This window comes from Petromyzon marinus, unplaced genomic scaffold (genome assembly GCF_048934315.1).
Source record: "Petromyzon marinus isolate PM22_M1 ecotype Great Lakes invasive population unplaced genomic scaffold, UKy_Petmar_22M1.pri1.0 PM_Scaffold_120, whole genome shotgun sequence".
Lineage (NCBI taxonomy): Eukaryota > Metazoa > Chordata > Hyperoartia > Petromyzontiformes > Petromyzontidae > Petromyzon > Petromyzon marinus.
Genome location: NW_027423081.1, coordinates 1 through 19,645, shown reverse-complemented (window position 1 = coordinate 19,645; position 19,645 = coordinate 1). Strand labels below are relative to the sequence as shown.

Below are 19,645 nucleotides of genomic sequence, written 5' to 3'. Positions count from 1 at the left end.
CTCTCCTCCTCCTGACAACGCTAACGCGTTGACGTCACCACGTCCACCCAAGCCTCCTTACAACACTAACGCGTTGACGTCACCACGTCCACCGCGCCTCCTTACAACGCTAACGCGTTGACGTCACCACGTCCACCCCCGCCTCTAGACAACACTAACGCGTTGACGTCACCACGTCCACCCCCGCCTCCTTACAACACTAACGCGTTGACGTCACCACGCTCACCCCCGCATCCTGTCAACGCTAACGCGTTGACGTCACCACGCTCACCCCCTCCTCCCGACAACGCTAACGCGTTGACGTCACCGCGTCGACTTTCCACTGCGACTCAACCTGCCGCAGTGCTCCACTCTCTCACCGACACCTCCCCCCGTGTCTGTGTGTGTGTGTCGTGCCAGGCTAGGTGCACCACCAACCACCACCAACCACCACCAACCAACCCCAGCACCGCGATGCCCGTGGACGTGAGCGCGTGGAGCGGGGAGCTCGCCCTGCACGAGGTGGACGAGCAGCCCGCGGCCCCCCTGCGCGTCGCCTACGGTCCCGTGGAGATCGACTCCCTCGGCGCCGAGCTCACCCCCACCCAGGTGAGGGGCGGGCGGGGGTGGCGACTCAGGCAAGGAGGGGGGGCCCGTGGGCGACTAGGCCGTAAACACCTCCACACTGATGACGATGATGATTGCCGCTTCGTGTTGCAGCAGTCGAAACGTCGTGATAATTTTATTGTTTGATATATTTTATTATTATTTTATTGTTTCCCTTCTACGCGGTGGTGACTTTACCGAAAGAACCAAGAATATACCTCCACTCACGTCTGGTGTGCGTAAGTCGGGGTGTTCGCGAAGTCGGGGTGTTCGCGAAGTCGGGGTGTTCGTAAGTCGGGGTGGTCGCAAGTCGGGGTGTTTGCAGTCGGGGTGTTCGCGAAGTCGTGGTGTTCGTAAGTCGGGGTGTTTGTAGGTCGGGGTGTTTTTTAGTCTGAGTGCTCGTAAGTCGAGGTGTTCGTAAGTCGGGGTGTTTGTAGGACGGTGTTTTTAGTCTGAGTGCTCGTAAGTCGAGGTGTTCGTAAGTCGGGGTGTTTGCAAGTTGGGGTGATCGTAGGTTGGGGTGTTCGTAAGTTGGGGTGATCGTAAGTTGTGTGTGTGCCAGGCTAGGTTCACTTACTGTGATAGCTGTGTGTGTGTGTGTGCCAGGCTAGGTCCACTTACTGTGATAGCTCTGTGTGTGTGTGTGCCAGGCTAGGTGCACTTACTGTGATAGCTGTGTGTGTGTGTGTGTGGTGCCAGGCTAGGTTCACTTACTGTGTTAGCTGTGTGTGTGTGTGTGCCAGGATAGGTTCACTTACTGTGATAGCTGTGTGTGTGTGTGCCAGGCTAGGTTCACTTACTGTGTTAGCTGTGTGTGTGGTGCCAGGCTAGGTTCACTTACTGTGATAGCTGTGTGTGTGTGTGTGCCAGGCTAGGTTCACTTACTGTCATAGCTGTGTGTGTGTGCCAGGCTAGGTTCACTTGCTGTGTTAGCTGTGTGTGTGGTGCCAGGCTAGGTTCACTTACTGTGATAGCTCTCTGTGTGTGTGTGCCAGGCTAGGTTCACTTACTGTGATAGCTGTGTGTGTGTGGTGCCAGGCTAGGTTCACTTACTGTGTTAGCTCTCTGTGTGTGTAGTTGTGATGGTAGCTGTGGTGGTTATAGTTATAGTGGTGGTGGTTGTAGTGGTGGTGGTTGTAGTGGTGGTGGTGATGGTGGTGGTGGTGATGGTAGTGGTGGTGGTGATGGTAGTGGTGGTGGTTGTAGTGGTGGTGGTGGTGATGATGGTGGTAGTTGGTGGTGGTGATGGTAGTGGTGGTGATGGTAGTGGTGGTGATGGTGATGATGGTGGTGATGATGGTGGTGGTGGTGATGGTAGTGGTGGTGGTTGTAGTGGTGGTGGTGGTGATGATGGTGGTGGTTGGTGGTGGTGATGGTGGTGATGGTGATGATGGTGGTGGTGATGGTAGTGGTGGTGATGGTGGTTGTAGTGGTGGTGGGGGTTGTAGTGGTGGTGGGGGTTGTAGTGGTGGTTGTGGTTGTAGTGGTGGTGGTGGTTGTAGTGGTGGTGGTTGTTGTAGTGGTGGTGGTTGTAGTGGTGGTGGTTGTTGTAGTGATGGTGGTGGTTGTAGTGGTGGTGGTTGTAGTGATGATGGTTATTGTAGTGGTGGTGGTGGTTGTTGTGGTTGTAGTGATGGTGGTTGTTGTAGTGGTGGTGGTTGTGGTTGTTGTGGTTGTAGTGATGGTGATTGTTGTAGTGATGATGGTTGTTGTAGTGGTGGTGGTGGTTGTAGTGATGGTGGTTGTGGTTGTAGTGATGGTGGTTGTTGTAGTGGTTGTTGTAGTGGTGGTGGTTGTTGTAGTGATGGTGGTTGTTGTAGTGGTGGTGGTTGTAGTGGTGGTGGTTGTTGTAGTGGTTGTTGTAGTGGTTGTAGTGATGGTGGTTGTAGTGATGGTGGTTGTTGTGGTTGTAGTGGTGGTGTTTGTAGTGGTGGTGGTTGTTGTGGTTGTAGTGATGGTGGTTGTAGTGATGGTGGTTGTGATGGTGGTTGTATTGGTGGTTGTTGTTGTGGTTGTAGGTGAAGGACAAGCCGACTATTCTGGAGTGGGACGGCTGTGACCCCAAGAGCCTCTACACCATCATCCTGACGGACCCTGACGCGCCCAGCAGGGACAAGCCCAAGTTCAGGTGAACATCATCATCAGCATCATCAGTATCATCAGCATCATCAGCAGCAGCATCAACATCATCAGCATCATCATCAGCAGCAGCATCAACATCAGCAGCGTCATCATCATCAGCATCATCATCAGCATCATCAGTAGCAGCATCATCACCATCATCAGCATCATCACCATCATCAGCATCATCACCATCATCAGCATGATCAGCAGCATCATCAGTATCATCAGCATGATCAGCAGCATCATCAGCAGCAGCATCATCATCAGCATCATCAGCAGCAGCATCATCAGCAGTATCAGTATCATCATCAGCATCAGCAGCATCATCATCGGCAGCAGCAGCATCATCATCAGCAGCGCCATCAGCAGTATCAGTATCATCATCAGCAGTATCAGTGTCAGCAGCAGCAGCAGTATCATCATCAGCAGTATCAGAATCATCATCAGCAGTATCAGCATCTGCAGCAGCAGTATCATCATCAGCAGTATCAGAATCATCATCAGCAGTATCAGCATCATCAGCAGCAGTATCAGCATCATCATCAGCAGTATCAGAATCATCATCAGCAGTATCAGCATCATCAGCAGTATCAGCATCATCAGCAGCAGTATCAGCATCATCAGCAGCAGTATCAGCATCATCAGCAGTATCAGTATCATCAGCAGTATCATTATCATCATCAGCAGTATCAGTATCATCAGCAGTATCAGTATCATCAGCAGCAGCAGTATCAGTATCATCATCAGCAGTATCAGCATCATCATCAGCAGTATCAGTATCATAATCGTAATCTGGACCGCTCCTGGGCCTCCCCTAGGTCGACTCAGCCTCAAATGAGTACCTGGTGCGGTGTGTAAACATCGCCACTAGGGAGACAAAGGCGGTCGGGCGTGGTGCTGGCCACCCACCCCCTCGTGTACCGTTCCGGCCTTCATGAGGTGCTCGCTAACAGCACTTGCCCCTACAGTCTGTTAAGGCTATATGGGGGATCTTTGTCTTTGTGTGTGGTGTGTGTGTCTGTGTGTGTCTGTGTGTGTGTGTGTGTCTGTGTGTGTGTATGTGTGTATGTGTGTGTCTGTGTGTGTGTGTCTGTGTGTGTATGTCTGTGTGTATGTGTGTCTCTGTGTGTGTGTGTGTCTGTGTGTGTGTGTCTGTGTGTATCTGTGTGTGTGTGTCTGTGTGTGTGTGTCTGTGTGTGTGTGTCTGTGTGTGTGTGTCTGTGTGTGTGTGTGTGTCTGTGTGTCTGTGTGTGTGTGTGTGCAGGGAGTGGCATCACTACCTGGTAATGAATGTGCCAGGTAACGACATTAGTCGTGGCGACGTCCTGTCTGAGTACGTGGGGTCAGGACCCCCTCAGGGCACAGGTACAGAGACTCACACCACTCACACAGACTCACACCACTCACACAGACTCACACTACCACTCACACTACCACTCACACTACCACTCACACCACTCACACCACTCACACTACCACACAGACTCACACCACTCACACTACCACACAGACTCACACAGACTCACACCACTCACACCACTCACACTACCACACAGACTCACACAGACTCACACAGACTCACACCACTCACACCACTCACACCACTCACACAGACTCACACTACCACTCACACTACCACTCACACTACCACTCACACAGACTCACACCACTCACACAGACTCACACCACTCACACCACTCACACCACTCACACAGACTCACACTACCACTCACACTACCACTCACACTACCACTCAGACTCACACCACCACTCACACTACCACACAGACTCACACCACTCACACAGACTCACACCACTCACACAGACTCACACCACTCACACAGACTCACACTACCACACACACTACCACTCACACTACCACTCACACTACCACACACACTACCACTCACACTACCACTCACACTACCACTCACACTACCACACACACTACCACACAGACTCACACCACTCACACAGACTCACACCACTCACACAGACTCACACCACTCACACAGACTCACACCACTCACACAGACTCACACCACTCACACAGACTCACACCACTCACACAGACTCACACCACTCACACAGACTCACACCACTCACACAGACTCACACCACTCACACTACCACTCACACTACCACTCACACTACCACACACACTACCACACAGACTCACACCACTCACACAGACTCACACCACTCACACAGACTCACACCACTCACACTACCACTCACACTACCACACACACCACTCAGACTCACACTACCACTCACACTACCACACAGACTCACACCACTCACACTACCACTCACACTACTCACACAGACTCACACCACTCACACCACTCACACTACCACACAGACTCACACCACTCACACAGACTCACACCACTCACACAGACTCACACCACTCACACAGACTCACACCACTCACACAGACTCACACCACTCACACAGACTCACACCACTCACACTACCACTCACACTACCACACACACCACTCAGACTCACACTACCACTCACACTACCACACAGACTCACACCACTCACACCACTCACACAGACTCACACCACTCACACTACTCACACCACTCACACTACCACACAGACTCACACCACTCACACAGACTCACACCACTCACACAGACTCACACCACTCACACAGACTCACACCACTCACACAGACTCACACCACTCACACAGACTCACACCACTCACACTACCACTCACACTACCACACACACCACTCAGACTCACACTACCACTCACACTACCACACAGACTCACACCACTCACACCACTCACACAGACTCACACCACTCACACTACTCACACTACCACACAGACTCACACCACTCACACTACTCACACCACTCACACAGACTCACACCACTCACACAGACTCACAGACTCACACTACCACTCACACCACTCACACCACTCACACAGACTCACACCACTCACACAGACTCACACCACTCACACAGACTCACACCACTCACACAGACTCACACCACTCACACAGACTCACACCACGCACACTACCACACACACTACCACTCACACTACTCACATTACCACACAGACTCACACCACTCACACTACCACTCACACTACCACACACACTACCACACACACTACCACACACACTACCACACACACTACCACATACACTACCACTCACACTACCACTCACACTACCACTCACACTACCACACACACTACCACACACACTACCACTCACACTACCACACACACTACCACTCACACTACCACTCACACTACCACTCACACTACCACTCACACTACCACACACACTACCACACACACTACCACTCACACTACCACTCACACTACCACTCACACTACCACTCACACTACCACACACACTACCACACACACTACCACACACACTACCACACACACTACCACTCACACTACCACACACACTACCACTCACACTACCACTCACACTACCACTCACACTACCACTCACACTACCACACACACTACCACTCACACTACCACTCACACTCACACTACCACTCACACTACCACACACACTACCACTCACACCACTCACACTACCACTCACACTACCACACACACTACCACTCACACTACCACTCACACTACCACTCACACTACCACTCACACTACCACTCACACTACCACACACACTACCACACACACTACCACACACACTACCACACACAGTGACTCACACTACCACTCACACTACCACTCACACTACCACTCACACTACCACTCACACTACCACTCACACCACTCACACTACCACTCACACTACCACTCACCCTACCACACTACCACTCACACTACCACACACACTACCACACACACTACCACTCACACTACCACTCACACTACCACACACACTACCACTCACACTACCACTCACACTACCACTCACACTACCACACACACTACCACTCACACTACCACACACACTACCACTCACACTACCACTCACACTACCACTCACACTACCACTCACACTACCACACACACTACCACTCACACTACCACACACACTACCACTCACACTACCACACACACTACCACTCACACTACCACTCACACTACCACTCACACTACCACTCACACTACCACACACACTACCACTCACACTACCACTCACACTCACACTACCACTCACACTACCACACACACTACCACTCACACCACTCACACTACCACTCACACTACCACACACACTACCACTCACACTACCACTCACACTACCACTCACACTACCACTCACACTACCACTCACACTACCACACACACTACCACACACACTACCACACACACTACCACACACAGTGACTCACACTACCACTCACACTACCACTCACACTACCACTCACACTACCACTCACACTACCACTCACACCACTCACACTACCACTCACACTACCACTCACCCTACCACACTACCACTCACACTACCACACACACTACCACACACACTACCACTCACACTACCACTCACACTACCACACACACTACCACTCACACTACCACTCACACTACCACTCACACTACCACACACACTACCACTCACACTACCACACACACTACCACTCACACTACCACTCACACTACCACTCACACTACCACTCACACTACCACACACACTACCACTCACACTACCACTCACACTACCACTCACACTACCACTCACACAGACTCACACCACTCACACAGACTCACACCACTCACACAGACTCACACAGACTCACACCACTCACACAGACTCACACCACTCACACAGACTCACACCACTCACACAGACTCACACCACTCACACAGACTCACACTACCACACATACTCACACCACTCACTCACACTACCACACAGACTCACACCACTCACACTACCACACACAATACCACACACACTACCACTCACACTACCACACACACTACCACTCACACTACCACTCACACTACCACACACACCACCACCTACAGACTCACACCACGACACACAGACTCACACCACCACTCACAGACTCACACCACTCACACAGACTCACACCACTCACACAGACTCACACCACTCACACAGACTCACACCACTCACACTACCACACACACTACCACTCACACTACTCACATTACCACACAGACTCACACCACTCACACTACCACTCACACTACCACACACACTACCACACACACTACCACACACACCACCACACACACTACCACACACACTACCACACACACTACCACACACACTACCACACACACCACCACACACACAGACTCACACCACTCACACAGACTCACACCACTCACACAGACTCACACCACTCACACAGACTCACACCACTCACACAGACTCACACCACTCACACAGACTCACACAGACTCACACCACCACTCACAGACACACACTACCACTCACACTACCACTCACACTACCACACACACTACCACTCACAGACTCACACTACCACTCACACTACCACACAGACTCACACTACCACACAGACTCACACTACCACACACACTACCACTCACACTACCACACACACTACCACACACACTACCACACACACCACCACACACACTACCACTCACACTACCACACACACTACCACTCACACTACCACTCACACTACCACACACACTACCACTACCACTCACACTACCACACACACTACCACTCACACCACCACTCACACCACCACACACCCTACCACACACACTACCACACACACTACCACACACACCACCACACACACTACCACTCACACCACCACACACACCACCACACACACTACCACTCACACTACCACACACACCACCACCCACAGACTCACACCACCACCCCCCCTCCCCCACCACTCCACAGGCCTGCACCGCTACGTGTGGCTTGTGTACCTGCAGCCGGCCGGCCCCATCTCCCCCTCGGCCCCCCGCTTGAGCGACCGCTCCGGCCAGGGGCGGCCGCTCTTCCAGACGCGCCGCTTCCGCTGCGGCCACGGCCTAGCGGCCCCCTGCGCTGGCTCCTGCTACCAGGCCCGGTGGGACGACTTCGTCCCAACGCTCTACAAGCAGCTGTCGGGCTCGTGAGCGGCGCTGGGGTACCGGACTCGCCGCTGGTGACGCTGACACCACCACCACCCTAGTGGTGGTGGTGTCAGCGTCACCACCGCCACTAGGGCGGTGGTGTCAGCCTCGCCGCTGGGGCACGGTGGTGGTGATGCTGACACCACCCTAGTGGTGGTGTCAGTGTCACCACCACCACTAGGGTGGTGGTATCAGCCTCACCGCTGGGCCGGTGGTGGTGATGCTGACACCACCCTAGTGGTGGTGTCAGTGTCACCACCACCACTAGGGTGGTGGTGTCAGCCTCACCGCTGGGCCGGTGGTGGTGATGCTGACACCACCCTAGTGGTGGTGTCAGTGTCACCACCACCACTAGGGTGGTGGTGTCAGCCTCGCCGCTGGGGCGGTGGTGGTGATGCTGACACCACCACTAGGGTGGTGTCAGCGTAACCACCACCACTAGGGTGGTGGTGTCAGCCTCACCGCTGGGGCGGCGGTGAGGCTGTGACACCACCGCTCCAGCGTCACCGCTGGGGCGGTGGTGTCAGCCTCGCCGCTGTGGCGGTGAGGTTGACACCACCACTAGGGTGGTGTCAGCCTCACCCCTGGGGTGGTGAGGCTGACACCACCGCTCCAGCGTCACCGCTGGGGCGGTGGTGTCAAACCTCGCCGCTGTGGCGGTGAGGTTGACACCACCACTAGGGTGGTGGTGTCAGCCTCACCCCTGGGGTGGTGAGGCTGTGACACCACCGCTCCAGCGTCACCGCTAGGGTGGTGGTGTCAGCCTCGCTGCTGTTGCGGTGAGGTTGACACCACCACTAGGGTGGTGGTGTCAGCCTCACCCCTGGGGTGGTGAGGCTGTGACACCACCGCTCCAGCGTCACCGCTGGGGCGGTGGTGTCAGCCTCGCTGCTGTTGCGGTGAGGTTGACACCACCACTAGGGTGGTGGTGTCAGCCTCACCCCTGGGGTGGTGAGGCTGCCACCACCGCTCCAGCGTCACCGCTGCGGCGGTGGTGTCAGACCTCGCCGCTGTGGCGGTGAGGTTGACACCACCACTAGGGTGGTGTCAGCCTCACCCCTGGGGTGGTGAGGCTGACACCACCGCTCCAGCGTCACCGCTAGGGTGGTGGTGTCAGCCTCGCCGCTGTGGCGGTGAGGCTGACACCACCACTAGGGTGGTGTCAGCCTCACCGCTGGGGCGGTGAGGTTGACACCACCACTAGGGTGGTGTCAACCTCGCCGCTGGGGCGGTGAGGTTGACACCACCACTAGGGTGGTGGTGTCAGCCTCACCGATGGGGCGGTGGTGTCAGCCTCACCGCTGGGGCGGCGGTGAGGCTGACACCACCGCTCCAGCGTCACCGCTAGGGTGGTGGTGTCAGCCTCACCCCTGGGGTGGTGAGGCTGACACCACCCTAGTGGTGGTGTCAGCCTCACCCCTACACCCGCCAGCCCCTCCCCCCTCACCCACCTCACCTCTACCCCCTCACCCCTCACCCCACCCCCCCCTCACCCCACCCCCCCCTCACCCCACCCCCTCCTCACCCCTACCCCCTCACCCTTGCACTGCGATGCCCTGAGCCTTCAACTCGAGCCCACAAAACCCGGGAGCCGGTTTCGACCTCCAGTGTCTCATCAGCAGGCTGCCAGAGCTTCGCTAGAAGCAGTTTGTTCAGACGAGCGGCACAACCTGGACATCGCAACACAAGTTAGCAGCTCAGCCACGTGGGATCACATCATCGTCATCAACATCACCACCACCACGTGGGAATCCACGACCTCCCGCGTACCAGGCGAGGTGGTTAACATCTCATAGCCACCGTGATGATGATGAGAGAGAGACACACACACAGACTCCTACATAGACAACAGTGTCCAGGGATAGAACCCACGACCTCCTGTAAACCAGGCGAGGTAGTTAACATCTCATAGCCACCGTGATGATGATGATAAGAGGGAGACACTCAGACTCCAAATATACAGCAGCAGGCATCGTCAGGGTCGGGATAGAACCCACGACCTCCTGTAGACCAGGCGAGGTAGTTAACATCTCATAGCCACCGTGATGATGATGAGAGAGAGAGAGACACACACAGACACCTACATAGACATCAGTGTCCAGGGATAGAACCCACGACCTCCTGTAGATCAGGCGAGGTAGTTAACATCTCATAGCCACCGTGATGATGATGATGATGAGAGAGAGACACACAGACACCTACATAGACATCAGTGTCCAGGGATAGAACCCACGACCTCCTGTAGATCAGGCGAGGTAGTTAACATCTCATAGCCACCGTGATGATGATGAGAGAGAGACACACACAGACTCCTACATAGACATCAGTGTCCAGGGATAGAACCCACGACCTCCTGTAGACCAGGCGAGGTAGTTAACATCTCATAGCCACCGTGATGATGATGATGAGAGAGACACACACACAGACTCCTACATAGACATCAGTGTCCAGGGATAGAACCCACGACCTCCTGTGGACCAGGTAAGGTAGTTAACATCTCCTAGCCACCCTGATGATGATGATGATGAGAGAGAGAGAGACACACACAGACACCTACATAGACATCAGTGTCCAGGGATAGAACCCACGACCTCCTGTATACCAGACGAGGTAGTTAACATCTCATAGCCACCGTGATGATGATGAGAGAGAGAGAGACACACACACAGACTCCTACATAGACATCAGTGTCCAGGGATAGAACCCACGACCTCCTGTAGACCAGGCGAGGTAGTTAACATCTCATAGCCACCGTGATGATGATGAGAGAGACACACAGATTCCTACATAGACATCAGTGTCCAGGGATAGAACCCACGACCTCCTGTAGACCAGGCGAGGTAGTTAACATCTCATAGCCACCGTGATGATGATGAGAGAGAGAGAGACACACACACAGACTCCTACATAGACATCAGTGTCCAGGGATAGAACCCACGACCTCCTGTAGACCAGGCGAGGTAGTTAACATCTCATAGCCACCGTGATGATGATGATGATGAGAGAGAGACACACAGACACCTACATAGACATCAGTGTCCAGGGATAGAACCCACGACCTCCTGTAGACCGGGCGAGGTAGTTAACATCTCATAGCCACCGTGATGATGATGAGAGAGAGAGACACACACAGACTCCTACATAGACATCAGTGTCCAGGGATAGAACCCACGACCTCCTGTATACCAGGCGAGGTAGTTAACATCTCATAGCCACCGTGATGATGATGAGAGAGAGAGACACACACACAGACTCCCACATAGACATCAGTGTCCAGGGATAGAACCCACGACCTCCTGTAGACCAGGCGAGGTAGTTAACATCTCATAGCCACCGTGATGATGATGAGAGAGACACACAGACTCCTACATAGACATCAGTGTCCAGGGATAGAACCCACGACCTCCTGTATACCAGGCGAGGTAGTTAACATCTCATAGCCACCGTGATGATGATGAGAGAGAGAGAGAGACACACACACAGACTCCTACATAGACATCAGTGTCCAGGGATAGAACCCAGGACCTCCTGTAGACCAGGCGAGGTAGTTAACATCTCATAGCCACCCTGATGATGCCTGCCCTGAACCAATTCTGCTGATTTCGAAGCTGATAGATGCACACACACACACTAAGGATGGGTTAAGGCCACTGGTGTGGTGTCTGTGTGTCTGTGTGTGTGTCTATCTGTGTGTGTGTCTATCAACCTAAAGTGGCCTGGTCTCAGTTATCTGATGAAAGTTGCAAGCGAGAATTTCATCATCGCTTGTGGCTGGGATTGGCATCGTCCCCGACTCCTCCTGATGTCGAGGGTAAATGGGCGAGGTTTAGGACTGTGACTCATGCAGCTGCAATGGCTGCTTTGGGTACGCGGTCCAGACGTCCCCAGAGACCCTGGCTGACAGAGGAGGTGTTCAGGATGGTTGAGAAAAAGCGACAGGCCCACTGTCATCGGCTACAGAATCCCACGTCAGAGAATGAGGAGGCTTACCGCAGCCTTCGCTCGGAGGTTCGGAGAGCCGTGAGGCGCTGCAAGGATGGGTGGTGGTCGCGGGTTGCTGAGGAGATGGAGTCTGCCTCAGTGGCCCGTGATCACAAATCTCTATTTAACTCCATCAAAAAAGTAATCTGCAGCGCCACACCTATTACCATCATTAGGGGAAAAAACGGTGACCCAATCTCCGACCCCCAGGGACAGGTTTGCAGATTTGCTGAGCATTTCTGTGAGGTCCTGGGGGAGGGAAAATCCCTCAGCCAGGAAAACATCGTGGCACAAAGTGAGGATGACCCTGCTGAGGCTGCGGTGCCTCAAATATTGGAAGAAGTCACCCCCTGTGAGTGGCTGGCTGAGGTGTCATCTGTTGAGGAAGTACTGAAGGCGATCCGGAGTCTGAGACCAGGAAAGGCCGCGGGCAGAGATGATCTCCCAAGCGAAATGCTGAGGGAGGGCGGCGTTTGTGCACAGACTGCCCTATATGACATCATAACAACAGACTGGACCACTGGACGGGTTCCGCAGGATTGGAAGGATGCCCTGGTGGTCCCCCTTTTTAAGAAGGGGGACCGCACAGACTGTAACAACTACAGGGGCATCTCACTCCTCAGTGTGCCGGGAAAGGTCCTGGCAAGGATTATTCAACATCACCTTGCCAGGCACTCTGAGGAGAGGCTTGCGGAGCCCCAATGCGGTTTCAGGAAAGGGCTGTCCTGCACAGATGCCATATTTTCTGTCCGTCTGCTACAGCAGAGGTGTAGGGAATTCCAACAAGACCTACATCTCTGCTTTATTGACCTGGTCAAGGCCTATGATACCATCAGTAGGCCTGGGCTCTGGGTTGTTCTTCGTGCTTTTGGAGTACCTGACCCTCTGCTCACGATCATTAAGGACCTTCATGATGGTGAGCGGGCCCAGGTAAAACTACGTGGCCGGGAGTCAGAGCCTTTCCCTGTTAACCTTGGGGTGCGACAGGGATGTCCTCTGGCTCCCACATTATTTAACATCTATTTTGACCACGTAGTTCGTGAAGCCTTCAATAGCTGTACCGGGGGAATCTCCATATGGTACAGATATAATGGGAGGCTGATCGACGCCCGGGTGCGGTCAAGGGATGGCTCCCTATTGCTCAACCACGTTATGTATGCTGATGATTTGGTAATAGCTGCACATTCGGAGGAGGAGTTGGAGACGCTGCTGCTGAGACTGGAGCGTGCCACAAAGAGGTGGGGCCTTACCATCAGCCCCACCAAAACTAAGCACCTGCCTGGGTATTTTCTACCATCGGACACTCCACCCCCACAACTCCCAATCGGTGATGGGGCAGTTGTGGAGAGAGTGGAGAGTTTCCCATACCTGGGCAGTGTGCTTATGACTGGCTCCAGTTTAACAGCAGAGATCTCACTCCGAATCAGTCGAGTGGCAATATCTTTTCATCGGTTGCGTAACGCTGTGTGGAAGCTACCTGGTCTGTCGCTCCGCACTAAGCTTCAGGTCTTCTCGGCCACGGTCATTCCATCCCTTCTCTACGCTTGCGAAACGTGGACCCCCCTAATGGAACATCTTTGCCGGTTAGAAACATTTAGGCTGGCCTGCCTACGATCCATCCTGGGTTTAACCAGACTGGATTGTGTGAGGAGCTCAAAATTCCTTGAAAGATCTGGGCAAGGTCCCATCGGTGAGCTCCTCTGGCGGGGAAGGCTGCGATGGCTGGGTCATGTAGCCCGCATGCCCAGCCACCGCATGCCGAAACAGCTTTTGTTCGGCCGGATTGAGGGGGCTAAGCGGGCGCGGCACGGGCTAGAGAAGAGATGGAGTGATGTGGTACAGGAGGACGTGGAGCTGAGTGGACTTGCCGATGACTGGTACCAGCGGTGTCAAGATCGGCCTCTGTGGAGGAGGCTCGTGAAGGATGCTACTGGGCAGTTGGAGGTAGTCGCCCTCCAACAACAACGGAGGGCGGAGGAGCGACGCTCAGAACAACGAGCGGAGCGCCGGGTGGCTAAAGCACAGCAGGTTGGCACAGTAGGGGGCACAGGTGGTGCATCAGCCAGTCATCTCAGTCGACCCGTGGCACCTGGGTCTGCCCCGTGACCTGCCAGCGGGCGTTCGACACTTCACGTGGCCTCAGGGTGCACATAGCCTGGCACAAGCGTCGTGGTGACGTCACCGCCACTTAGTGGCGAATGGCGGTTGTTGTTGTGTCTATCTGTGTGTGTGTCTATCTCTCTGTGTGTGTGTGTGGTGGTGGTGTGTGTCTATCTGTGTGTGTGTCTATCTATCTGTGTGTGTGTCTATCTGTGTGTGTGTCCATCTGTGTGTGTGTGGTGGTGGTGTGTGTGTCTGTGTGTGTGTGTGGTGGTGTGTGTGTCTGTGTGTGTGTCTATCTGTGTGTGTGTGTGTCTATCTGTGTGTGTGTGTCTGTGTCAGTGTGTGTGGTGAGCGGTAGTGTAGCAGTTAGCGCTACGCTGCGCTATGAACCTGGCGACCCGGGTTCGATTCCCGCTCACGGCTAACACCACCAGTGACGATTATCTGAACCGGTCCTGGGCCTCCCCTAGGTCGACTCAGCCTCAAATGAGTACCTGGTGCCTCAGTAAACTTCACCACTGGGGGAGACAAAGGCGGCCAGGCGTGGTGCTGGCCACCCACCCCCTCGTGTGTGCCGTTCCGGCCTTCATACACTACTGCTACTCGCTAGCTAACAACACTTGCCCCTACAACCCTGCCAGAGGCTACCTGGGGGAGCTTTGTCTGTGCGTGGTGTGTGTAGTACATAGAGACTGCTGCTGCTACTCGCTAATAACAGCACTTGCCCCTACAGCCTTGCTAGAGGCTACCTGGGGTAGCTTTGTCTGTGTGTGGTGTGAGTGTAGTACATAGACACTGCTGCTGCTACTCGCTAATAACAGCACTTGCCCCTACAGCCCTGCTAGAGGCTACCTGGGGGAGCTTTGTCTGTGTGTGGTGTGTGTAGTACATAGACACTGCTGCTACTCGCTACTAACAGCACTTGCTCCTACAGCCCTGCTAGAGGCTACCTGGGGGAGCTTTGTGTGTGGTGTGTGTAGTACATAGGCACTGCTGCTGCTACTCGCTACTAACAGCACTTGCCCCTACAGCCCTGCTAGAGGCTACCTGGGGGATCTTTGTCCCCTTTCCCCATGTGTGATAAAACATTGAATTAAACAAACATCTTACCTATGAAAGGCATTTTTTGTCTGTCTGTTGGTGATGGGTGATGGGGCAGTTGTGGAGAGAGTGGTGAGTTTCCCATACCTGGGCAGTGTGCTTATGACCGGCTCCAGTTTAACAGCAGAGGTCTCGCTCCGAATCAGTCGAGCGGCAATACCTTTTCATCGGTTGCGTAACGCTGTGTGGAAGCTATCTGGTCTGTCGCTCCGCACTAAGCTTCGGGTCTTTTCGGCCACGGTCATTCCCTCCCTTCTCTGCGCTTGCGAAATGTGGATCTCCCTAATGGAGCATCTTCGCCAGTTAGAAACATTTAGGCTGGCCTGCCTACGATCCATCCTGGGATTAACCAGGCTGGATTGTGTGAGGAGCTCACAAATCCTTGAAAGATCTGGACAAAGTCCCATCGGTGAGCTCCTCCGGCAGGCAAGGTTGCCGTTGGCTGGGTCATGTAGCCCGCATGCCCAGCCACCGCATGCCGAAACAGCTTTTGCTCGGCCGGATCGAGGGGGCTAAACGGGCGCGGCACGGGCTAGAGAAGAGATGGAGCGACGTGGTACAGGAGGACGTGGAGCTGAGTGGACTTGCCGATGACTGGTACCAGCGATGTCAAGATCGGCCTCTGTGGAGGAGGCTCGTGAAGGACGCTACTGGGCAGTTGGAGGCAGTCGCCCTCCAACAACAACGGAGGGCGAAGGAGCAACGCTCACAACAACGAGCGGAGCGCCGGGTGGCTAAAGCACAGCGGGTTGGCACAGTAGGGGGCACAGGTGGTGCATCAGCCAGTCATCTCAGTCAGTCGACCCGTGGCACCTGCTGGGTCTGCCCCGTGACCTCCTGCCAGCGGGCGTTCGACACTTCACGTGGCCTCAAGGTGCACGTTGCCTGGCACAGGCAGCCGTGGTGACGTCACCGCCACTTCGAATGGCGGTTGTTGTTGTTGTTGTGTCTCTGCACCTTCCTTGCAACGCTTTCAACTGACAAACCCATTTGGTTTATATATTTTAAACGCAACAAGCGTTAACTCCCCCCCTCGGATGAACGCGAGTGCGGTAACGTTGAGCATCTGCTCGCCAGCGGAACGCAGACTCAGGCGGTTGCCCCCGCCCCCCCCCCCACCCCCCCAGCGTCGTGGGAGGGGAGGGGGTGGGGAATATTCCGGAGAGAGAAAATAAAGGGAAAGAGCCTCTCCGTGGCGACGACAGAAAGGAAAGCAAAGAGAGCGGCCGTCTCAGCGGCAATGCAAAACAACGAGGCACGGCCCGAGGAAACCGCAGGGCGGTGAGGCGAGGGCGGAGACTGCACAGCCGCTGCTGCAGCACAGGGCCGAGGTCAATCGTGAACAGCGAGCCTGGAGGCAAGCCAGTCAGTAGACACCGCCGTAGAGTCAGTAGACACCGCTGTAGAGTCAGTAGACACCGCTGTAGAGTCAGTAGACACCGCTGTAGAGTCAGTAGACTACTGTATAGTCAGTAGACACCACTGTAGAGTCAGTAGACACCACTGTAGAGTCAGTAGACACCGCCGTAGAGTCAGTAGACACCGCTGTAGAGTCAGTAGACACCGCTGTAGAGTCAGTAGACACCGCCGTAGAGTCAGTAGACACCGCCGTAGAGTGAGTAGACACCGCTGTAGAGTCAGTAGACACCGCCGTAGAGTCAGTAGACACCGCTGTAGAGTCAGTAGACACCGCCGTAGAGTGAGTAGACACCGCTGTAGAGTCAGTAGAAACCGCTGTAGAGTCAGTAGACACCGCTGTAGAGTCAATAGACACCACTGTAGAGTCAGTAGACACCACTGTAGAGTCAGTACACACCGCCGTAGAGTCAGTAGACACCGCCGTAGAGTCAGTAGATACCACTGTAGAGTCAGTAGATACTGCTGTAGAGTCAGTAGACACCGCTGTAGAGTCAGTAGACACCGCTGTAGAGTCAGTAGACACCACCGTAGAGTGAGTAGACACCGCTGTAGAGTCAGTAGACACCGCTGTAGAGTCAGTAGACACCGCTGTAGAGTCAGTAGACACCGCTGTAGAGTCAGTAGTCACCGCTGTACGAGTCAGTAGACACCGCTGTACGAGTCAGTAGACACCGCTGTAGAGTCAGTAGACACCGCTGTAGAGTCAGTAGACACCTCTGTAGAGTCAGTAGACACCACTGTAGAGTCAGTAGACACCGCTGTAGAGTAAGTAGACACCGCCGTAGAGTGAGTAGACACCGCCGTAGAGTCAGTAGACACCGCTGTAGAGTCAGTAGACACCGCTGTAGAGTCAGTAGACTACTGTAGAGTCAGTAGACACCGCCGTAGAGTCAGTAGACACCGCTGTAGAGTCAGTAGACACCGCTGTAGAGTCAGTAGACACTACTGTAGAGTCAGTAGACACCGCTGTAGAGTCAGTAGACACCGCTGTAGAGTCAGTAGACACTACTGTAGAGTCAGTAGACACCGCTGTAGAGTCAGTAGACACCGCTGTAGAGTCAGTAGACACTACTGTAGAGTCAGTAGACACCGCTGTAGAGTCAGTAGACACCGCTGTAGAGTCAGTAGACACCGCTGTAGAGTCATTAGACACCGCTGTAGAGTCAGTAGACACCACTATAGAGTCAGTAGACACCGCTGTAGAGTCAGTAGACACCGCTGTAGAGTCAGTAGACACCGCTGTAGAGTCAGTAGATCCGTCCCACTCACCCCCCGCTCACCCCTCACTCCCCCCCCCCACTCACCCCCACTCACCCCCCCCCCTCACCCCCCCCCACTCACCCCCCCACTCACCCCCCCAACTCATCCCCCCAATCACCCCCCCCACTCCCCCCGCTCACCCCTCACTCCCCCCTCCCCACTCACCCCCACTCACCCCCCCCCTCACTCCCCCCCCACTCACCCCCCACTCACCCCCCCACTCACCCCCCCACTCACCCCCCCACTCATCCCCCCACTCACCCCCCACTCACCCTCACCCCCCCCACTCACCCCCCACCCCCCCCCACTCACCCCCCACTCACCCCCCCACCCACACCCCCCCACTCACCCCCTCCACTCACCCCCCACCACCCCACCACCCCCCACTCATCCCCCCACTCACCCCCCACTCACCCCCCACTCACCCCCCACTCAACCCCCCACTCACCCCCCACTCAACCCCCCACTCACCCCCCACTCAACCCCCCACTCATCCCCCCACTCACCCCCACTCACCCCCCACTCAACCCCCCACTCACCCCCCCACTCAACCCCTCACTCACCCCCCACTCACCCCCCACTCAACCCCCACTCACCCCCCACTCACCCCCCACTCAACCCCCCACTCACCCCCCACTCAACCCCCCACTCACCCCCCACTCAACCCCCCACTCACCCCCCACTCATCCCCCACTCAACCCCCCAATCACCCCCCCCCCCACTCATTCCCCCACTCACCCCCAACTACCCCCCTACTCAACCCCCCACTCACCCCCCCACTCAAACCCCCACTCACCCCCACTCACCCCCCTACTCACCCCACACCACTCACCCCCCACCCCACCCCACCCACCCCCCACTCACCCCCTCACTCACCCCCCCCACCATCCCTACCACCCCCCCACTCATCCCCCCCACTCACCCCCCACTTCACCCCCCCACTCAACCCCCCACTTCAACCCCC

General features: G+C 55.0%; 1 protein-coding gene across 2 annotated transcripts; it reads left to right on the top strand.

Moving 5' to 3' along the window:
* Positions 1 to 294: 294 nt before the first annotated feature.
* LOC142922619 (phosphatidylethanolamine-binding protein 1-like) lies at positions 295 to 16,019 on the top strand. Of its 2 annotated transcripts, none has more exons than XM_076063440.1 (4): positions 295 to 588; positions 2,604 to 2,713; positions 3,974 to 4,074; positions 8,635 to 16,019. In XM_076063440.1, the coding sequence occupies exons 1-4, from the start codon at positions 454 to 456 to the stop codon at positions 8,874 to 8,876; spliced, it is 588 nt and encodes a 195-aa protein (XP_075919555.1). In that variant the 5' UTR covers positions 295 to 453; the 3' UTR covers positions 8,877 to 16,019. The 2 variants fall into 2 exon arrangements, with proteins under 2 accessions (XP_075919555.1, XP_075919556.1); XM_076063441.1 differs by having other exon boundaries at positions 297 to 588; positions 8,600 to 16,019.
* The last annotated feature ends 3,626 nt before the right edge of the window (positions 16,020 to 19,645 follow it).